The sequence below is a fragment of the Sinocyclocheilus grahami genome, unplaced genomic scaffold (genome assembly GCF_001515645.1).
Source record: "Sinocyclocheilus grahami isolate Dianchi unplaced genomic scaffold, SAMN03320097.WGS_v1.1 scaffold64.1, whole genome shotgun sequence".
In the NCBI taxonomy this organism is placed as follows: Eukaryota; Metazoa; Chordata; class Actinopteri; order Cypriniformes; family Cyprinidae; genus Sinocyclocheilus; species Sinocyclocheilus grahami.
Genome location: NW_015505243.1, coordinates 1,616,846 through 1,640,918, shown reverse-complemented (window position 1 = coordinate 1,640,918; position 24,073 = coordinate 1,616,846). Strand labels below are relative to the sequence as shown.

The following is a 24,073-nucleotide window of genomic DNA, read 5'->3' as shown; positions in this document are numbered from 1 at the left end:
TTTCATGTGTGTTACCGTGATAGTGTTTAGTGTTTGTGTGAATGACACTGTGCACCTTCTATATATGTTATTATTTAAAAGCTGCTTGTGATGGGCTTTGGTTCATCATGTGACTTTCTCATCACCACCTGCATTTGGTGGTTATCAGTGTATTACAAAGGTACAAAACAGATTTCAGTACTTCAATAGGTTGGTATATAATATCTTATCAGTTAATGAAATTATGGTATTTAACTAAATTTAAGTTAAAACCGTAAAACCTAAAATGTTGCTACCGTATTTTTTACGGTAAAATTCCAGGAACCACAGCTGCCATTTTTTTACCGTAAATTTTACGGAATTTTTTTTACAGTGTGAGGGGGACAGAAATGTTTTCTGTAAAACATTTCTGTAATCTATATAACCAACCAGTCAACAGTTTTTGATCAGTAAGATTTTTAATGTTTTATAAAGAAGTCTCTTATGTTCACCAAGCCTGCATTTATTTGATCCAAAGTACAGCAAAAGCAGTAATGTTGTGAGATATTTTTACTATTTTAAAAAACTGCTTTCTATTTGAATATATTTTAAAGTGATTGCTGTGATCAAAGCTGAATTCTCAGCATCATTACTCCAGTCTTCAGTGTCACATGATCCTTCAGAAATCATTCTAATATGCTGATTTGCTGCCCAAGAAACCTTTTTTTGAGTAATTTTTTTCAGGATTCTTTGATGAATAGAAGGATCCAAAGATCAACATTTATCTGAAATAAAAAGCTTTTGTAACATTATACACTATACCATTCAAAATCTTAGAGTTTTGGAAAATAAATTATAGAAATTAACACTTTTATTTAGCAGGGATGCTTTATGAAGATCAAAAGTGATGATAAAGACATTTATAATGTTACAAAAGATTTCTATTTCAGATAAATGCTGTTCTTCTGAACTTTCTATTCATCAAAGAATCCTGAAAAAAATTACTCAAAAAAAGGTTTCTTGGGCAGCAAATCAGCATATTAGAATGATTTCTGAAGGATCATGTGACACTGAAGACTAGTAATGATGCTGAAAATTCAGCTTTGATCACAGAAATAAATTACATTTTAAAATATATTCAAATAGAAAACAGTTATTTGAAATAGCCTAGTAAAAATATTTCCAATTTTTCCTGTTTTGCTGTACTTTGGATCAAATAAATGCAGGCTTGGTGAACAGAAGAGACTTCTTTAAAAGATATTTAAAAGTTTTGACTGGTAGTGTATAGGCAACTTTAATTTTTCTCTAATTTCTAGCTTTAATTGGCTTAGAAATCAGATAACTGCTGGACAGTGACCAATAATAATGATTTGTTTATATACTACAAAAAAATTTTTTTATCACATAATAAGGCAGAATAGTTTCTATATCGTAATAAATGCTATGTCAATTAGCACTGCATTATTCATATACTTTATTTATTACCTGGAGATGACTTGACAAACACAAATAAACCATATATTGTCGCATTGTTGTATGTTTAATGTCTTCATGTTTCCAAACATTTCTGATTTTTTGTGAAAACAACTGTTTTCATACAGCGATAGCTGGACGCTTTTGTCCATATTAGGAATTTCCTCGTACGACTTTCTGCGCGAGAGCACCCTCCGGCTTCGAGTATGAATGAAACATACACTGCACGGAATGTTTAGCGCTCCGCGATGTTCATCTCGCCTTATTCTGGGTCCGAATAAAACATCAGATTATGCACAGACTATCCTGTCTCTTTGAATTTAAATCTATATTTATTCACACCGGCTCTTGAAAACCTCTATGCAAACACACTTGCCCGAAAAAAGTGCTGGATACCATAGCACAGTGATCATATTACCATACTTTGGTATATAAATGGTACATATATGTGGCACTCCCAGGTACTTCTAAGAATGTTATATGATTTTTACATGGTACATGTCAAAAAGCATTGTAGCTATTACCGTGGTACTTTTGGGTACTTCTTTGTAAGTGAAGTACCTTGGAGTATTATGTAAATACCATGATATATGAATATGGGTGTCATTCAGTTCCACCAACACTGTGTCATGGCATTGCCATGGTTTTTAGACGTGGTACCATGGTAATCAAAGTTCCTTGGAATTACCATCATATACTGTATCATCAGTAGGGCTATACCGTGGTACTCTCACAGTATGTTTTTGTGTATTTGAAAATATTTGGCAAATATATATATATATAAAACAACATTTCCAACTACATGAATGTGCATTTTTAATCTTATTGTTACTAATTTTATTAGTGAGAATTATTCTAAAGTGTTTTTAGCAAATTGCTCATTTGCATGTGTGTTTGCAAATGAGTTGTTACTGCAGGCTAGATTACAAAAATGTCACACAACATTTGCATGAGCAACAGTAAACAGAGGTGAAAGATCTCACTGCTGATTCCATTCAAGCTTTTTGACACTGAAACAATGAAAACATTTTCAGAACGTTCTGACGTCTGAAGTCAAATTGATGAACAAGAGTTCTTCAAGTGATGTTAAGAGACTGCACATTCAAAACGATGTGGTCTTTAATAATGTTCTCAAAACAATAGCACAAGAAGTTTTATTTCTACATCATTCGTGGAATGTCTTTTTCTGAAACGTTTTAGCTGGACATTCTTCCATTTGTTTCACAACGTTCAGAGATCATTCAAAAGTAACAACCCCTTAATGTTTTCATGAACGTTCACACAAAGAAATAAAATGTTTTTAAAATATATATTTTTTTAAAAACTGTTTGTTTTGAACTTTCACAGAACATCAGAAACAGTCTTGGTTAAGTTACTCTAGAAAAGTAATTTATTAGCTACCAGTGTTTCCCAAAGGATTTTGTGAGACTGTGGTGGGTTATGCAAATGTGCAAATTATGCATAACTGGTGGCCGTTGCGTTCCCAAACGTGCTAAACTCACAGCACATTCAATAACGGAGTTCACTGTGTTCACTGTGAACGGAGTCGCTCTGAGACGCGGAAAACACCGGATCACGAGCCGATCGCGTGCCCTACGCAATGTGCACACTTCACTTTGAAACAAGCAGCACAAACAGACTTGATAAGTCATATTACGCTTTCGGTTTTAATTCATTTGACCGATACTTGCCAAAGCAATGGCGTGAAACACAACGTTAAATAACTTTTATGTTATAAGTATAAATATATCTTCGGTTTATTATGAAACTGTGGCGGGCCGCCACAGTCTAGTTAATGAATAGGAAACACTGGCTACTAATTCATGTGATTACTAGAGGTCGACCGATACCGATAGCTAGGTTGGACCACATTGGCCGATTCCAATTAATTAACCGATTGTTTTAAAATTGATTAAAACGGAGCAAACGGAAAGAGAAAGCGCAACCTATATTATAGCTCTATAAATGAAGCACACAGACTTTATTAGAGCCACAGAAAGACAAACGTTTTGCTGAAAATGCACAATACACAATTCATTATGTACATTAACAACGATTCAGGGCCAATATAATGTAATTTAATGGAAAACTATGTGAATGGCGCGGCAGGATTTTCTGTCGGCTGCATTTAAATCTGCATCTGAAGTTTCCCGCTCTGTTCAGTGTGCAGTATCACGTGTCTAAACAAATAGCACGTGCTGTCAGTGATTTCAACCACTAGAGGCCGCTCTCGCACTGTATAATGACAGCAGACCCTTCTCAGCCGCTCCAGCAATGGACGCAACCCGGAAAACTAACGGCATGGATTTTTGCCGATAACCGATAGTTCCAGCAATCAACTATCGGCGCCGATTAATCGGCAAAACCGATACATCGGTCAACCTCTAGTAATTACTGTAGATTACTGTAGTAATTACTCTCTCTTAAAAAATATTCTATGACTTATTAATTACTTTCTAAATCCCATATCAACCTCGACCAGTTGAGCAATACAAAGAAAGACATGAAACTTCTTTTTTTATTCTTTTAAATAAATAATATAAAATTGCATAAATTATTCTTGAACTGACCAAAGTATTTAAAGGGACAAGGTTACATTAAAAACATATATTTTAACATGAGTTGTTGAATTTTGATGTTAAATCCACTATTGTTTTATATTACGGTGACGATATTTTAGTTTTCCAAAAAGAGGACAGTGGGTGCGGACGGGGCGGGGGGCTGGGGTGTGGTTTGTTGGTGGTTAAAGTAGTGCCCAAAGTAGCGCAATATCCCAAATATCAAAACTCAAAATATGTAATTTCCATACCTGAAATACATATTTTACAGTCACTGTTATGCATATTTATAAAAAACGCAGCTAAAAAGCTTCAGTGGCCCTGTAGAAAGCAAAAGCCGAATCCCGGACATTTTAGGCGATTTAGAAATCCCGGCCGGACGCAAGCTCTAAAAAGAATGTCTGGGAAAAAGAGGACGTATGGTCACCCTATTTTATATAGAATTGTTCTATAGTCTGTACAGTATTTAATGCAATTACTGAAGTAACTGTAATTAAATTACAAAAAAAAGAGTAGTTCCTTACTTCACTTTCTCAAGGGAAAAGTAATTAAATTACAGTAGTAAATTACTTAGTAAAGCATTACAACCAACACTGATCAGAAATAATGTTTTCATAACTTAATTAAAGCATTTATTTTTTAAAGCATTTACAGTCAGACCAAGGTTTTGCCGAAGTATCTGTTGCTTTTTGACTCATTTGGCTACATTAGTAAAAGTAAGAGGGCATTTATGACCAGCATGATCTACAGTTCCTCATTTAGTTTCTCAGTTATTAACTACGGGCAGCATTCAGAGACAGAAGTTGAAGCCTCTGTGGAAAAAAAAAACACTTGAGACTGTAGTGCATGTGGTGAAAGGGGCAGAAATGGGTTGAGATGCTCTGTGGCTTCATTGGCAGAGACCTAACCGAGAGCATTGCGTTGAAAATAGCACATGTGTGCTGCTGATCTCTTCTGCTTTTAGAGAATGGAAGTAAAACAGAGAGCAGTTTTAGGTCATGAAAATTTTGCTGTCTCTATTTACAGATATTTATAACCTGTCTGTTTGTTTGAGAATAATTGAAGGTAGGCCTGTCACGATAGCAACTTTTTGTTATGCCCCAGAAATAATTGCGATAAGCAATATTATTGTAATTTTAAAGACCATTTTATGCCCATTTTATATGTAACAGCATAATAATGCAAGAAGGCCTACACACTTCCAAATGACAACAAACGTTTCATTTTTAAGAATATTTAGATCATGGAAATTAAGTATCAAAATATTAGATACCTTAAAAAACCCGAATAAATAGTAAATAAACATTTTCTAACAAAAAGTGCAAAGTAACAAGAAAAAAGAAAAATGCACAAAAGAACTTGTATGGAGATTTATCCATCTACAGATTTTTCCCTGACCTTCTTTTCTCTGTAATTTAAGGGTGCACACTATTGCTGAAAAACACCGTCACTACTTAGCATTCAGATGTCCGTATGCACAAAGGCACAGATCCCTAAACAAGACCACATCTGCAGATGAAACTTTTTTTGTAGCTAAGCATTTTTTTTTATTTGAACTAGCACCTCATGATTACACCACATTATGTGTGAGAAGCTGCAAAAGACACAGGCGCAAGTGGAATGTACAAAACATGGTGACATTAATTTCTAAGTAAATATAATGGGCGATATGTTGCGTCATCAAAAATGATTGAGGTCATGTACATATATTGCGCGATAAGTCGATATATTGATTATTGCGACAGGCCTAATTGAAGGTCATTGGTTTGATTCCCGTTAATGAGTCAAAAATATACCTTGAAGGCAATGCAAATCACTTTGCATAAAAATAACATCTTCTAAATGCGTAATTGTAAATTTAGTACAAATGTTATACTGGAGGTTTCAGTATGCTGAGCATGGTTGAAAAAAAGTTGTTTATTGATCTTGACTGTTTCATAAACCACATTCGCCCTCAAATAACAAAGACCATTTTCATGGCTTTTATGCACACTACTACATTCCTGCAATACCAGAGGCTGCCGTTTCAGACCGCATTTCTAGGACCCTATTTTTTTGTGACAGCGCCACCATAGCCAATTCCATGATCCATGGAAATCATTTATTTTTTAAAATCTTTCCATCTTATTGTTTTAAACGTATATGACCTAACGTGAACTTGAGCAGTTCATTGTGCTGCTGGATGTTGTAAACTGGTATTTGTTTTCAAATTATTTTAAATTTATTAACGTACTAATAAACACTCATTTGTAGCACACCTGTTTTACCGTTTACTGCACTTCGTCAAGTGGGTCACACATCAGACGGCTAATGAACTGAAGTCTTGCACAGGCACAAGTCGTTCTTTCTTAGAAAACTGAATTTAAAACCAGAATACATATAGAATATATTGAAACAGGGTTAGGTGAGGACAATAATTAAATGTATACAATTAAACAACTATAATACAAATAAACTATTCAAAAGGAAGTGTTATAAAAAAAAGTTTCAAATGTAACTGTAAATAAAAAAACTATAGGGTCCTGAAACTGCAGCCTTCGGTATTGCAGGAATGCCCTACTCCATGAGCTATTTAAAGGAATGCAACATGGCATAGCAATGCAAACAAGCAAAAGGACACCACCTTGTGGTCAGATGGTGCAATCAATTAACATTCTACTAAAATTAGAATTTTTAAAATGTTTAAAAAAAAAACAACCTTGTTTTTGATCTGTTACATGTGTGTTTTCTCTTTCCTGTTTCAGTTGATACGGCAGAAAAGTGCATCACTCAAAGGGGATTATGGCCTGTCCACTGCCGTAGGAGAAATCAAAGAAAATGTGAAGAAAAACCGCTATAGGGATATTCTGCCCTGTACGTAGCCTTATCAGTCAAGGTTTCTTTATTCTGTTATTTCTAAATGAATTCAATGCAATTCTCGTCATACAATTGTTTTAAGAAATATGTGTTAACAAATAACAACATCATGACCTTTATTGTTTCAACATTTTAGGTTAATATTTACAATTCATTGCAATTCAAACAGTCCTGCAGTGAGACATATATTTTATATAGTTTTTTATATTTAATATAGTTAATATGTTGATATTAATATGTAGTCAAAAAAGCAGCAAGCATAATTTTGCATGAAAATGCATGAAAAAAAATTGTTGTCCCAGTCAGGCTTGCTTATTTATTTATTTGCTTGCTTTTATACTGAACAAAACTGTAATATGACACTATGATGTGAGAGTTTTGCAAAGGAAATATGTTAATAAGGACTATATTTTTAGTAGCGTTTTTTAATTAGTCAAAAATAAATCTTTTTTTTAACAAACTGCAAAATTGTATTAAGTTTTAAGCAATAATATCTAGAAGTTGTGCAGCAGAGGTGTAAAAAGTACCTAAAAACCATACCAATTGCAAAGCAACTTGAGTAAAAGCCTTAGCGTATCTAATTTGAACAGTACTTAAGTATTTTACTTATACTAAATATAGGCTCAAAAAATGCACTAGTCAAAGAGATTTGCCAGTGAAAAACTGTAATGTTGTGGAGAAGCTGGGGGAAAAGGCAGAGGCAAGGATCTATGTGCAGGTATTTAATGTAAAAACTAGAACAAACAATAAGCCAAAAGCCAAAAACCAAAGGGAATAAAGAACAGAATGACTGGCAAACAGACAACCATTAGGCCAACATTAAACAACTTACAAGGAACTAAAGAAAAACTAGGGCTATATATACACACAGGGGGCTAACAAGCTTAAAGCCCCATTCACACCAAGAATGATAACTATAAAGATAATGATATTAGCGTCCACACCAGCAGACTAAGCGTACACTCGTCTGTCGCTTTAAATTCTCGAGCTCGTGATAGCAGGATTGATTCTGATTGGCTTTCAATGTTTTTATCATTCATCAGCTGGAAAAAATAGTTCTGAATACTGTGAACATTTGCCCATTAAAATAATTTCTCTGTGCCTTTATTATTATAGCTGTGGTGTGGACTCTTCTATTCTTTAATATTGAGAATTTTACAAGAAAGAGTTTATTTGTAAGGAGAGCAATCACGTTTATTTTCTAAAACCAAAATAAAACTGAACACCTCAAAATGACAAAACAAACAAAAAAACAATGTCCTTCAAAAAGGTATATTATTCAGTATAATGAATAAATAAAATAATGTTAAGTAAAATGAAAAAGCCGAAGCCTTCTTGCAGTGGCTGTGCTGGTTTGGGCCTCATTGCCGGCTGCAGTCATGTCCTCATCTCATATATAAAACACCTCTGATTCACAAATACTTGCTAAGGAACTCGCATTCACATAAAGTAGCCTTGTTGACAAGTTTGGGTGAGTAAGGGCAAAACGCACAAGATGCAGTACGTTCAGTGACCTGTAAAAGGCAGTATCACGTCTCTTGTAGCAGAAATAAACTGCTGCAGAAAAAGCTAGGTCCATGCAAAATGTAATGCGTAACTGTAACACTCATTTCAAATGTAGTGGAGTAAAGAGTACAGATACTCATTCAAAAATGTAGTGAAGTAGAGAGTAAAAGTTGCTAATATCTTTGATACTCAGTACAACTACAAAGTATCCAAGAAGATACTCAAGTACAGTAACTAATTACATTTACTCCAATACTTTACACCTCTGGCAGCTGCAATATAACTCCATGATTGATATAAATTCATATCTTTTGTGGAAAAACAATGGCATATGGTGTTCCATGTATTATTTGCAACCCATTCTTACTGATGCTTCTAAGACTAACACATTTTGTGTTAGAATGTTGCATACTTTGATATCAGGATTTTCACATCTGACAGTAGGCTCAGATCTCATCAGCTTTGAAATATTTGTGACTCACAGTTTCTCTCAGTATGACATAGAATCGTTCACTGAAGTTATTTAACACGATTCTCTGTCATACCATTTTCAATTTACTGTCACTTCTGTCAAAGCATGCCTCCTATAGTTACAGTACAATGTTTTTTAGTATTGCAATGGCAATAACATGTCATTATATTTCATAATTGAGTCTCCACAATGTGTTGCCTGGTAAATGAGTTACTCACACTGATGAGAGGAAAAATATGCAAATCCCTTGTTATTTTTCTTCTTTTTATGTATTCCAGATGATCAGACCAGAGTCTGTCTAGCTCCAACCACATCTGAATATGAATCTGATTATATTAATGCCAGCTTCATCAAGGTACTGCAGCGTTTTAACTTCTTATCAAGGGCATCATGCACTTTTTTTGTGACAGGCAAGATAATATGTGACCAAAAAGATCTTAGAACTCTGAAAATAAAAGTGTAGTCGTGCAGGTTTTCAGATATTTTTGAAGCATAGTAGATGTGTAAAATAATCATATTTTTTATGTTTTTTCCCACTAGGGACTGAACAGGAGATATATCGCCACCCAAGGCCCTTTGAGCAGTACTTTGGTTGATTTCTGGCGCATGATTTGGCAACACAATGTTAAGGTGAGCTGCTTAGACACTATTTATTTTTCTATAATTATGCAGTATCTCTTCATTGAATTATCTGTTCTATTTTCACTTCATGAAGTTGAATCGATTTAGTTTTTGGTCTGTTCTTTTTTGTTAGGTCATAATCATGGCTTGTAGAGAGGTTGAGATGGGAAAGGTGATCTTTATATTTCATTCTCATTTATAAATGTCATTTTCTTGCCATTTACTATTTTAACAACCTCTCTGTTCTTTAGAAAAAATGTGAAGTCTACTGGGCGCCGACCACAGACGCATCTATTTTTGGTCCCTTTACCATCTCAACTGTAAGTGTTTCTGTGCTCCTCAACAATGAACATTGTTCATAATTCAGCAGTTCATTCTAAGATACAGGATATTAATCTTACACAACAGTTGCTTTTGATGTTATCTCCACGCCTCATGAAAGTTTTGTCAGTTTTTTCAGCAGTTTGATGCAAAGTGTAGTTTGTGCAGCTGCAAGGCCCCACAAGAGGAAGTTCTCCTGATTACTGTCATTTTTTCTTTAGTTTGAGGAGTCACAACCAAATGAGGAAGTCATTGTTCGGACGTTGGTGGTAAAATATTGTGATGTAAGTGGTGTCTCTAGTGTGTCATAAGTAGAATATGATATAAAATGGACGTAATAACATTTGTTTGTACTAAATATATATTTACAAATCATATAAATAAATAATGATTTCTTATGCTCACCAAGGATGCATTTATTTGATAAAAAATGCAGTAATATTGTGAAATAGTTAATGGTAAAGCTGAATTTTCAGCAGTTATTACTGCAGTCTCCAGTGTCACATGGTCCTTCAGAAACGGACCGGTGAAAGCCTTGACACAATAACGCAGATCAACGATATGAGACACTGTAAACTCATGAAATCTGTTTTCTGAAAAGAAAAAAGCAAAATGTAAGAGATTCCATGAAGAGGGAAAATACAGTAAAAGCTATTAAATATTATTGCAATTTAAAATAACTTTATGTGAATATATTTTAAAATGTAATTTATTCCTCTGATGGCAAAGCTACATTTTCAACAGCCATTACTTCCATTACATTTATTATTATCAGTGTTGAAAATAGTTGTGCTGCTTAATATTTTTGTGTAAACCGTGATACATTTAGACAGAATAGAACTCATTGTTGAATAGAAAGTTAAAAATAACTTTTTTTTTTTGAAAAACATTTTTGTAACAAAGTGTTGACTGTCACTTTTGTTCATTTTAATGCAGACTTGAATATAAAAGTATTAATTTATTCAAAACAAAATAATTGTGTGTGTATATATTTATATATAAACACAAACACATACATGAATTTGTGTATATATATATATATATATATATATATATTTGGGGTGAACTGTTCCTTTAAGAGTGTTTCTATTTGTGTTTTTAAGAAAAATCAGACAGACCACAAATTTGCAGTGTTCTTCATTTTGAGCATCTTGTAAAACACTGTTTACTCTAACACAGTTCCAAACAAGGAACTAGCATTACCATCTCTGTGTGTGATGTTTCCCATTTTAGTTCATTTTAAGCATTGTAATTTGGTGAAGAATCGGTAATACATTGTGAGTTCAACACTCGCCATCTTTCCACACAGGAAACTCGTGAAGTGTCTCATTTCCAGTATACTGCCTGGCCAGACCACGGAATTCCAGACGTGCCGGATGGCATTCTGGGTATGATGGAGCTGACTCGCCAAAAACAGGGCAACCAGACGGACCCTGTAGTGATCCACTGCAGGTCTGTATCACACACACAGCCGTCTCTGTGTTTTTCTGTGCCTCTGACAAATTACCCATCTGCCCATGAAAATTCATCAAGTCGAGTCGGTCCATGTTGTTAGGGTGCAGCAGGGGCCGGCCTGTGTTCCTCTGATTCCATGCATTTTAATGGCACCATTTAAATGAAGCGAGACATGTTAAATATTCAGCACCTGATGTGGCGCTGGAAAAGCCAGTTAACTTCCAGACTTCAGCACAGATTTACTCATTACCCTCTCTTTATATACATGAGAGAGGCTCTGTCCGACAATATGGCCCATAATTCCCCCGTGACCCTCTGAACCGAGTCTCAGGAGGGAATGGATCAGATCATGGAAATGTGACGGCTTCTCTCTCTTTACAGTGCCGGCTGCGGTAGAACGGGGGTCATCTGTGCTGTTGACTATGTCAATGATCTACTGCTGACAGAGGTATTTACACCATAACAACACAAAATTATATGCACAGTGCTTGAGGGAGAAGCATGTGATTTTTAAAGTTAGAAACCACACTGAATTAGGCAACACAATGTGTCATATATGTGACCCTGGAGCACAAAACCAGTCTCAAGTCTCTGGGGTAGATTTGTAGCAATAGCCAAAAATATTGTATGGGTCAAAATGATTGATTTTTCTTTTATGCCAAAAATCATTAGGATATTAAGGAAAGATCATGTTCCATGAAGATATTTAGTAAATTTCCTACTGTAAATATATTAAAACTTAATTTTTGATTAGTAATATGCATTGCTAAGAACTTAATTTGGACAACTTTAAAGGCGATTTTCTCAATATTCAGATTTTTTTGCACCCTCAGATTCCAGATTTTTCGAATAGTTGTATCTCTGCCAAATATTGTCCTATCCTAACAAACCATACATCAATGGAAAGCTTATTTATTCAGCTTTCTGAAGATGTGTAAATCTTAATTTCGAAAAATTGACCGGTTTTGTGGTCCAGGGTCACATATATATACGAATTTAACACACACACACACATACAGTTATCACATGAAACACGTTTTCTTTTATTCTCAGCAAATACAGGAGGATTTTAATATCTTGGACCTGGTGTTAGATCTCAGAAGACAGAGACCTTCAGCTGTGCAGACTAAGGTAACATCAGAACATGATTTCTTGCATGGCACATATAATGGAAATTATCTACAGAATGGATTCTTGAACTATTATTGAACCCTCTTCTCTTTAAAGTAAATAATCAAAGCCTGTATGTTTTTATCACATGGATATAGGCCCATTTAGCCCCGTCTGTCATATTTCACAACACCATGTGAATTCCTGATGTCAAGTGCTATGTTTTTGTGAATCTTCTTAGGAGCAGTATGCATTTGTCTTTCATACGGTTGCTCAGATGTTTCAAAATGTCTTGGAGATGAAAAACAAGAAGACAGAGGTAAGACATACACTACTGTTTGAGGTCAAAAAGCAGTTTTGCTGAGCATAAGAGACTTTAAAAAACTCTTACAGAACCCAAACTTTTGAATAATAGTGTAATTGAATCAAATTTTTGTCATCATTTACTTACTCTCATGTCAGTCCAAACCCGTATCATTTTCTGAACACAAAAGGAGATCATTTGTTTGTTCCACTCGTTTCCATACCAAAAGTGATGCTGTCAAGCTCCAGACGTTAAAAGTAGTCCATATGCTCTATTTTCAAATCCATCTAAAGCTGTCAGCTTTTAGTGAGAAGTTGCTATTCATTGCTAGCCTTCCTCTCTGACATAGTGCTGACATTTGCATTCAAAGACATTCAAATACGGCACTTGAATGATGTGAAACCCCTCATATTGAGCTATCATAGACTTGGTATACAGCCCATGACTTGTTGGACTACTTTTTTTATGATGCCTTGATGCCCTTTTAGGGCCTCGACAGCTTCTGCTTTACTAACTTTCATTGTATGCAGCAGTCACTAGGATAATTTGCAAAATATCTAATAACAGAATAGTGGGACATTTTTTCTATTACACCCAACTATTACCTAATGTTCTTGTGCTGGATGACGTACTAATATTTCAGTGCTTGTTGGTACATTGACTGATGTTTAGATGGTGGATGTTCTTTGTGACAAAAGAACAATTTCTATTTGTTGACATCTTAGGAAGAAACAGTGTGAAAACAGAGTATGTTGTTTAAAATACATTTACTCTGCCACTGCATCTCTTGTTTTTACATCACATCAGGCTTTACTTCCTCAAGACATTGAGCCGTGAGCTTTAAAAAAGCAGTTTAGCAGGAAACACTCGCTGGGTGCTTCCTCAATGCAAATATTCAGGCATCCTTCAACAGTTGAACACAGACGCTCTGTGTAGCTGCTCTCCCACACTGTGTACGTATTTCAGTTTGTTTGTGGTTTTTTTCTTGTTTTTTTTCGTATCGGAAACTCAAGACTTCAGCCTCTCTGTACATCAGTGCGGTTCCACCGAAGACTTCGCTAAAATCAGGATCGTTAAGCAGCATCAGCGCACCCCCTAAAACACGGTAAGACCACAAAGACCCTCATTTCCACATTTCTAACCCTGTTTGCCGATGTCTGTGATTAAAACCAGCGGTGGCAACACAGCCAGAGGCCAATTTGAGATTGACAACTGTGCAAATCTGCTAACTACGGCACTGTGCGTCACGCAGGTGGACTCAGCCAAGACGCTTACAAGCTGTTATTGTCGGTTCTGTATCGCACACCACAGGGAGCAATTTGAACTTTTCTCATCTCACATGTAACTAGAGTTAATGTGAGTTGATCTTGTGAGACATCGACGTATAGCTGAATATGTATTTCTCTGCACAGGCACTTGTTCATGGTGACATTTCTGCTTTGCATACAGATGAATATGATTTTTGTAATGATGATTGATCTGAAGATGTGAATATTTTCCATGAATGCGGTTTCCGCTAATGCTCAGATTATACAGAACAAACAAGCAATTTAATCATTTATAAGTCGCTGTGTTCTGCCTTTGCAGTTCCCCTTGGGTCAGTAGCATTTTTCATAAGAAACACTGAATGCAAATGTGACAGACAGTCATTAGACGTTGCTGTAGATGTGGTCTCACAAAGCACCAATGTAGTCAAGCTGCCCAAAGCAAAATGTGGAAGATAAACTTTCTATTTTCTGTGAATGAGCTACTGTGCAGTCTCATGTCACTGTGTAATCTAATACAATCAACATTGTCACAAATGCCCATTGGCTTATAAACTAGCAATGTAATTGACATGCTAGTGATCTCATCTCTTGATCATATGTTTCTGAGATACTCGTTTTTGTACTACGCACCAATATTGTGTTTTCTGTAGGTGCTTGTTTGCACACAACTCTCTTCTGTGTTGCTAGGAGGCTTTCTTACTGGTCCAATTTTTTTTTTTTTAAAGTCCCGGGTGCCTCCTTTAAGGGGTTTTTGTCCATTTTATTGTACTCCAGATAATGATCGCATAATGCTTCTAAAAAGTATACTTTATGCTGCTTTAGATTATGTAAAAATTAATAAATATAATTGAATTAATGATATATATTGATTTAAAATCTTTCAATTATATTTTATGCTAGATAAAATATGTAAAATAATTAGCTAAAATAAAACATAAAATAAAACTAAATGTATTCCTAACTTAAATATGTATTTGTCTGTCTTTGGTTTCAGAAATCCACCTCTCAAGCCCAGGCTTTCTCATCCTCTTCCTCAGACCAGGATGAACGACACTTACGCAGTCGTCAACAAGTCCAAACTACAGCCTCCTGCTTCTGCCCCTCATTCAATCACTGTCCATCACTATGACAATGCTGATTTAGAGAAAAGCAATAACAATCCAGTGTACAGTACAGTCAAACCTAAAAACAGGCCCATGTCAGTCCTGCCCTCTCCCACCTCACCGGGTTATGACAGATCAACAGCAGCCAATCAGAGAGGAGGACTGGCACCCAAAAAGATGGATCATGAGGGTTATGAGCTATTGCCAGGTAAGGGACATTTTGATTGGCTTTTATTTTTTTTTAATTACATTTTTTTTAAATGGCGAATGAGTTAAAAATTCAGTAGCCAGTAAATAACCACTTAGCAACCACCCTTATCCAGTGTTAGTATTATTTATTTACTATTGTAGTTTTAATATTTTGAATTATCTTGTATTTTAATTTTTTTTAGTTTTTTAGTAAATTTGTTTATATTTTTAATTAGCTTTCATTTATTTTAAAATTTTCAACATTGTCAAATAATTTTTAGTACTTTTACCCCCAGTTTCACAGACAAGGCTTAAGCCTAGTCCCAGACTAAGGCTACGTTTACACTAGTGCGTTTTAATTTTAAAATGCATAACTTTTGCTAAGGTTTCGCCTGTCGTTTACACTACCCCGGCGCTTTCAACCCTCGAAAACAGAGACTTTCGAAAATGCTGCAGACCCCATTTTATTTCAAAACTCTGTGTGTGTGTGTGTGTGTGTGTATATAAACTCCAGTGTAAACGGACCAAAACTGAGACTTTTGAAAATGATGGCTGCCCACATTCGCTCTGCTTATCCTTGACGACCGTGTAAACAATGACATCGTGCTCGATTGTTGTACCTGCATTAGTGGTCATGTGACATGCGTTTTCGGTTGTGTAGTGTGGACGGAGAACATTTCTGAAACGCAGTGAAAACGCAAGTGTAGACGAGGATCGTTTTCATTTTAAAATTCAGTTTAAAACAAAAACGCACTATATTGTAAACAGGGCCTAAAATGCATGTCTGAGCTGTTTTAACTGAAAGAAACTTGCATTGACATATCTTAAAATATGTAATTGTCAATGATTTGTCTCATTTTTTTCTATAAAAGCTACTTAAATGTCCTAATTGAACTATGGTCTAATCCTGGCTTAATCTAAGCCCTGTCTGTGAGACCAGGCCTTAGTACTTATTTGATTTCAGCTAGTTGCCAAAGCAACATGTCTAATTTTCCAAGTTTTTTAAATGTAAGTTATTTATATATTTCTCTATTATTTATATATTTAATTGTAGTGTTATTTAAATTAACAGAAATGTTTTTTTAATAGTTTTAGCTTTAGTTAACAACAACACTGCCCTATGGCCGGTTGCATAAAATGCTTACACTAGTCTTACAAGTTAATTCTAAGACTGGCCATAATTTTTTTTTTTAAGTCAGTTACATAAAAAACATAGATTGGTCTAATTTGAACCCAAAAATAAGACTGAATAGCTCTTGGCTAACTGAAGCCTGCTAGGCTAAAGTACTGAATGTACTGAAAATAAAAGTAGACACAAAATTCAAAATCGTGACTTTAGTTGCGCACTAAAAGGAAGATAATTTTAGTGAATGGGAACTTGCTTGTTTTAGGAGAATTAAGTTCCAGAAACTTCTGCTTGCTGCTTTCACTCTCCTCTCATGACTCTGTTCTTCTTTTTCATGTGATCACCAGGATGTTCAGACCCTCTCGTTTGGTGTTTATCTGTGAATGAGCTACTGTGCAGTCTCATGTCACTGTGTAATCTAATACAATCAACATTGTCACAAATGCCCATTGGCTTATAAACTAGCAATGTAATTGACATGCTAGTGATCTCATCTCTTGATCATATGTTTCTGAGATACTCGTTTTTGTACTACGCACCAATATTGTGTTTTCTGTAGGTGCTTGTTTGCACACAACTCTCTTCTGTGTTGCTAGGAGGCTTTCTTACTGGTCCAATTTTTTTTTTTTAAAGTCCCGGGTGCCTCCTTTAAGGGGTTTTTGTCCATTTTATTGTACCCCAGATAATGATCGCATAATGCTTCTAAAAAGTATACTTTATGCTGCTTTAGATTATGTAAAAATTAATAAATATAATTGAATTAATGATATATATTGATTTAAAATCTTTCAATTATATTTTATGCTAGATAAAATATGTAAAATAATTAGCTAAAATAAAACATAAAATAAAACTAAATGTATTCCTAACTTAAATATGTATTTGTCTGTCTTTGGTTTCAGAAATCCACCTCTCAAGCCCAGGCTTTCTCATCCTCTTCCTCAGACCAGGATGAACGACACTTACGCAGTCGTCAACAAGTCCAAACTACAGCCTCCTGCTTCTGCCCCTCATTCAATCACTGTCCATCACTATGACAATGCTGATTTAGAGAAAAGCAATAACAATCCAGTGTACAGTACAGTCAAACCTAAAAACAGGCCCATGTCAGTCCTGCCCTCTCCCACCTCACCGGGTTATGACAGATCAACAGCAGCCAATCAGAGAGGAGGACTGGCACCCAAAAAGATGGATCATGAGGGTTATGAGCTATTGCCAGGTAAGGGACATTTTGATTGGCTTTTATTTTTTTTTAATTACATTTTTTTTAAATGGCGAATGAGTTAAAAATTCAGTAGCCAGTAAATAACCACTTAGCAACCACCCTTATCCAGTGTTAGTATTATTTATTTACTATTGTAGTTTTAATATTTTGAATTATCTTGTATTTTAATTTTTTTTAGTTTTTTAGTAAATTTGTTTATATTTTTAATTAGCTTTCATTTATTTTAAAATTTTCAACATTGTCAAATAATTTTTAGTACTTTTACCCCCAGTTTCACAGACAAGGCTTAAGCCTAGTCCCAGACTAAGGCTACGTTTACACTAGTGCGTTTTAATTTTAAAATGCATAACTTTTGCTAAGGTTTCGCCTGTCGTTTACACTACCCCGGCGCTTTCAACCCTCGAAAACAGAGACTTTCGAAAATGCTGCAGACCCCATTTTATTTCAAAACTCTGTGTGTGTGTGTGTGTGTGTGTATATAAACTCCAGTGTAAACGGACCAAAACTGAGACTTTTGAAAATGATGGCTGCCCACATTCGCTCTGCTTATCCTTGACGACCGTGTAAACAATGACATCGTGCTCGATTGTTGTACCTGCATTAGTGGTCATGTGACATGCGTTTTCGGTTGTGTAGTGTGGACGGAGAACATTTCTGAAACGCAGTGAAAACGCAAGTGTAGACGAGGATCGTTTTCATTTTAAAATTCAGTTTAAAACAAAAACGCACTATATTGTAAACAGGGCCTAAAATGCATGTCTGAGCTGTTTTAACTGAAAGAAACTTGCATTGACATATCTTAAAATATGTAATTGTCAATGATTTGTCTCATTTTTTTCTATAAAAGCTACTTAAATGTCCTAATTGAACTATGGTCTAATCCTGGCTTAATCTAAGCCCTGTCTGTGAGACCAGGCCTTAGTACTTATTTGATTTCAGCTAGTTGCCAAAGCAACATGTCTAATTTTCCAAGTTTTTTAAATGTAAGTTATTTATATATTTCTCTATTATTTATATATTTAATTGTAGTGTTATTTAAATTAACAGAAACGTTTTTTTAATAGTTTTAGCTTTAGTTAACAACAACACTGCCCTATGGCCGGTTGCATAAAATGCTTACACTAGTCTTACAAGTTAATTCTAAGACTGGCCATAATTTTTTTTTTAAGTCAGTTACATAAAAAACATAGATTGGTCTAATTTGAACCCAAAAATAAGACTGAATAGCTCTTGGCTAACTGAAGCCTGCTAGGCTAAAGTACTGAATGTACTGAAAATAAAAGTAGACACAAAATTCAAAATCGTGACTTTAGTTGCGCACTAAAAGGAAGATAATTTTAGTGAATGGGAACTTGCTTGTTTTAGGAGAATTAAGTTCCAGAAACTTCTGCTTGCTGCTTTCACTCTCCTCTCATGACTCTGTTCTTCTTTTTCATGTGATCACCAGGATGTTCAGACCCTCTCGTTTGGTGTTTATCTGTTAAAGGTTCAGTTATTTGAAGCTTGTATTTCCATATCTCTCAGGGAATTTAAATTCCCTTTTTGTTTTATCCACTATTGAACTTTTAAAGTCCAAAGAGGTGAAGTGTGTCATTTTTATACCACTGGGGTGCCACCAAAAGAAAATAGTTGGCAGCATACAGTGCATACTGAATAGTAAGCTAGTTTTCCTTTTCGAACATAGCCAGTGTTTTCAAGCTGGTATCATAAACTTCCCCCGTCTGCTATTGGTCAACCAACAGATAGTCCCGCCTCCAAATGCATGCCATTTGTTCAGGCAAAAGGTTAGATGTTTTATACAGCGCCATAATGTTCACACATCAGGTACATACCAATGAATGGCTTAATGTATGCATTTTAATATTTAAATTGGGATAAGATGAAGTATTTGAAAAAATCCTAAACAAAAAAGACAAAAAAAATCGCATACTTCATTTAAAAGAGTAAATTGTTTTAGAGAAAATAATAATAATTTGTCATTTTCCATACTTAGATGTAACTGGAACAATACTACAAAAATCATACAACATAAAATATAATCAATATTACACATTTTTAAAGATAAGTTTTGAATAAATCTTTTTTTTATTTTATTTTTTTTCTCAGGGGAGTTGAGGTCCATGAATAGAGATTCGCAGGTAAATGATCTTTTGGTAATAAGATGTTTGCAGTCATTTTTGCTTGACAGATGGGTTCATTTGGTTTTCATGTTAGATGTTAAATGAAAGTACTAAGTACTGTACATATTAATCTTATATGACGCCCTTATATGCAGTTATTGGCCTGTAATGTGTGTCTGCTCACTTGTAGATGTGTCATATTACTTTCTTGTTTGTGTTTCACATCACATTCACATTCAGCCTCTTCCTGTGATATATGAGGCTTCTAGCTGAGATCACACCTACAAGTTAACGAGCTTTAGCACACACTTACTGGCAGTGCATTTAGTAAAACTTACCTGACAGATTGAATATTTCCAGTGAAAATGCATTGTATTGACTGATGATCACAGTCTTTTTAACCCTAATAATCACAGATTAAGATCTGCAAAGATCATCATTAAAACTAATGAACTGAAATGTGTTTTCCTCAGCCACACGGTCTGCTTTCACGATCCTCAAGTACAAGTAAGTGCGCGGTTACGTGTTTTATTTCCTATGCAAGCTGATCTGGAAAAGGATTTTTCTGTGTGAATTTATTCATAATTTAAATGATAAATTCCGCAAAATAAATAAATAAATGCTTATGCTAAATGAGGGGTTGACATAAAAGAAAGTATCCTTATTTTTCTATAATTATTTTACTTTGACTTTTTTTAATGTACTAGTGAAGGCAAAAATAATATTAAAATAAAAAAGTAAAAAAACAAAATTAAGAATAACAATGCATGTAACTATTTAGCTCATTTAATTTATTTACAAATTATATTTTTATTATGTATTTTGTTATTATAAGCTATTTATTATTAATATATAGCTTATAGTTTAATATAGTTTTTTTCCTGCAATCTCATGCCATAAAATGGGTTCTTTTTAATGTGCTGGGTCGTGTTAATATTTTAAATGCAAGACAAGCTGCATAAATAATATGAAGGTCTAACCTACAGTTAGATAATTGTGCTAAAAAAAAACAAAAATGTAATTAATTAATTGAAAACTATGATGCATACAATAGTTAACAGAAATCTCACCTCCACTCCTAAGGTTGAGAGCATCTGCAAGGTATATGCAAGTTTTAACCCACAATGCTGATGTTGGATGACTTTATATTATGTCCATAACCTACCTATGAGTGCACTCAAATACAGTCCATAAAGAGTAACGTGTGTGTTGTTAGTAATGCACGAGTCACTTGGAGACTCCTTATCGACCAAATGTGTGTGAAACACTATCTAGCAGTAAACAGGAAGCAGTGTTAGATCAGTGCTGGTTTCACTCTCTTACTCTGAGTTTGGTTTTTAAGTCATTAAACATTGTTAAACATGTTTTCGCAGCTGAGAGCCAGTCTTCTACAGATGATGATTATGAATATGTGTCTAGCGTTGTCAAGGACACCAGCAGCATATTTGCCCCGGGCGGCCTGGGTGAGTAACGCCATATGCACACTAAATCTTAATTCTGTACATAACAAGAGTACTGAGCAGATAAACATTTAGGTTTGGATGGGTTATTAATGAGTCTCTAGAAAAAAAAAAATGCATGCTATTACATTTTCTAGTTTGTCTAAAAGTTGAACGGCTGCCTAAATCAATCTTATTGTGCACATGTAAATTGCTAACTTGTCATTTAGTAAATAAAAAGAAATAAACTGCTGCCTTAGTTTTAATGGTTCGAGATTTTGAACAGACCTCTAATCTTCAGTATTCAAGCATTTGTTCACCCAACAATGTCTTTTCAAACCTATATGACTTTCTTTTTTCTGTGGAGCAAAAATGATGCAACTTTGAAATGTCATTTATTAGAAAATAACTGTCGTCCAAATATCTAAATCTTTGTTCCATCATAGAAGAAAGAAAGTCTTGCCAGTTTTGAACCTTGCGAGGATGAACGCAACACGTAGAAATGCCTTGGCAACCAGGTTCTGAAGAATGCAACATCATTCTTGCAAAAATTTGTTTAAAAAATAAAAAACAGACATGTATGCAATCCTGATTGATATTAATTCGTTGTGCCCTGTGCTCTGTTATTTTGTGTTTCTCAGTGCACCCGGTGATTTTAAACATTGTCTGTGTTTATCTTCAGGTTTCAACTGTCGCATAAAGAAACCAAAAGGCCCTCGAGATCCACCGGCCGATTGGAGTCGTGCAGAAAGATGAAACTGCAACAGGTTTTTAGGTTGTATAAAAAAAATGAACCCAACCTACTATAGCCTGTTCCAGTAGATGCTCAGCTATTTTGACACTGGGTAATAGAGCGTTATTTATTTCCTTCAGAGGTTGCACTGGCAGTTTTGTTTGTATTACTGTTTTAATTACTGAAGCAATTTATGATTATGTACAGTAGTGTAGTTTATTGATGTATTTGTGTGGCAAATAATTTAAAATTGAAACCGCAAGTAATATTGAAACATTTCAGTGCGCGCTGATGTAAGAATGCATGTGATTTAAAGGGGTCATTTAATGTTTTTGTAATCATTTTAGTCCACTTATGTTATTCACATTTTTATACTCCAATTTCACCTAATAGATGTTTACAATGTAAATGTGAGTCGTGATCTGTTCTAATATCTTTATCTGACATCAGTAAGTTGTTTCTACAGATGATGATTATGAATATGTGTCTAGCGTTGTCAAGGACACCAGCAGCATATTTGCCCCGGGCGGCCTGGGTGAGTAACGCCATATGCACACTAAATCTTAATTCTGTACATAACAAGAGTACTGAGCAGATAAACATTTAGGTTTGGATGGGTTATTAATGAGTCTCTAGAAAAAAAAAAATGCATGCTATTACATTTTCTAGTTTGTCTAAAAGTTGAACGGCTGCCTAAATCAATCTTATTGTGCACATGTAAATTGCTAACTTGTCATTTAGTAAATAAAAAGAAATAAACTGCTGCCTTACAATAGATAAACTGATCTAACTGAGCTTTTTGGACCACACACACACTTACAACCACAAAAAAGTCAGTGTGGTTTCTAGGCCTCAACGGTGCCCATATCCGGCAAAGGCAAACATCACTTCTGCTGTTGCTCATATTTAGGGTTCGAGATTTTGAACAGACCTCTAATCTTCAGTATTCAAGCATTTGTTCACCCAACAATGTCTTTTCAAACCTATATGACTTTCTTTTTTCTGTGGAGCAAAAATGATGCAACTTTGAAATGTCATTTATTAGAAAATAACTGTCGTCCAAATATCTAAATCTTTGTTCCATCATAGAAGAAAGAAAGTCTTGCCAGTTTTGAACCTTGCGAGGATGAACGCAACACGTAGAAATGCCTTGGCAACCAGGTTCTGAAGAATGCAACATCATTCTTGCAAAAATTTGTTTAAAAAATAAAAAACAGACATGTATGCAATCCTGATTGATATTAATTCGTTGTGCCCTGTGCTCTGTTATTTTGTGTTTCTCAGTGCACCCGGTGATTTTAAACATTGTCTTATGTGATATAGGTTGAATTTGAATGGAATTTGTAACAACCTTGAAGGAGATGCTACTTATTAAAGTCTTTAAAAAAAAAAATCCCACAATAATTCTGATTATAAGCATGAATTTTGTGTGTATGTAATTTTGTCATTTGTCACAATTTTTATTTTCTTCAATATATTAATATGGTATTATATATCATAATACTATTAGTAATTAATAATTATAATGTTACTGTTATAAATCATATATTAATAATAGTAATATTTAATAGTAATATTTTATTAAATATACAAATAATATACATATAATAATAATAATAATATACATGTATAAATATAAATTTTTATTTAATATACATACATACACACACACACACGCATATATATATACTGTATATATAAATAAACTGACTTTTTGCTGTGTATGTGTGGGAATTCTTTTATATATTTTATTTATATATTAATACATATATTTACAATATATTTACTTTTACATTCATTTAGCAGACGGTTTTATCCAAAGCGGCTTGCGATATGTATTTTCGTTACATATATTTTCACGTGCACACACACACACACACACACAAACAAACGTGTGTTAATATGTAATAAAAATGAAAAAGAAATATTTTAGATCTATATAAAATATGGGTAAATTTATTTATTTTTTAACTATCACATTATTGTGAACTACTTAATAGGCCTTTGATCATTGCTGTGATTGTACAAGAACTGTCCAAAACAAAAACAACATGATTATTATATTTTTAAAAAATCCCTGTAGATGTGTTTTTAGCCTGAGGGAGTTTTTCTCCACAGGTGTTGCAGTCAACAGAGACTCCATTTGTAGTCATGCAGTGAATATTTTGACTCCAGCCTTGATCCAACTCTTTCTCTGTGTGTGTGTGTGTGTGTGTGTGTGTGTGTGTGTGTGCAG

The 24,073-nt window shown here is 34.5% G+C and overlaps 1 protein-coding gene across 1 annotated transcript in view; it reads left to right on the top strand.

Annotated features, from left to right (window-relative positions):
- Nucleotides 1-22,274, top strand: part of LOC107584895 (tyrosine-protein phosphatase non-receptor type 18-like) — a 24,590-nt gene extending 2,316 nt beyond the window's left edge. Inside the window, exons 2-17 of the mRNA XM_016271665.1 lie at nt 6,734-6,842; nt 9,102-9,178; nt 9,364-9,453; nt 9,578-9,616; nt 9,696-9,764; nt 9,987-10,049; nt 11,075-11,217; nt 11,602-11,668; nt 12,274-12,351; nt 12,572-12,649; nt 13,648-13,739; nt 14,897-15,213; nt 19,652-19,683; nt 20,139-20,172; nt 21,039-21,128; nt 21,787-22,274. Coding sequence (XP_016127151.1) covers nt 6,734-6,842; nt 9,102-9,178; nt 9,364-9,453; nt 9,578-9,616; nt 9,696-9,764; nt 9,987-10,049; nt 11,075-11,217; nt 11,602-11,668; nt 12,274-12,351; nt 12,572-12,649; nt 13,648-13,739; nt 14,897-15,213; nt 19,652-19,683; nt 20,139-20,172; nt 21,039-21,128; nt 21,787-21,860 — 1,452 coding nt within the window. The 3' untranslated portion in view covers nt 21,861-22,274. The remainder of the gene's footprint in view (nt 1-6,733; nt 6,843-9,101; nt 9,179-9,363; nt 9,454-9,577; nt 9,617-9,695; nt 9,765-9,986; nt 10,050-11,074; nt 11,218-11,601; nt 11,669-12,273; nt 12,352-12,571; nt 12,650-13,647; nt 13,740-14,896; nt 15,214-19,651; nt 19,684-20,138; nt 20,173-21,038; nt 21,129-21,786) is intronic.
- Nucleotides 22,275-24,073: the final 1,799 nt, after the last annotated feature.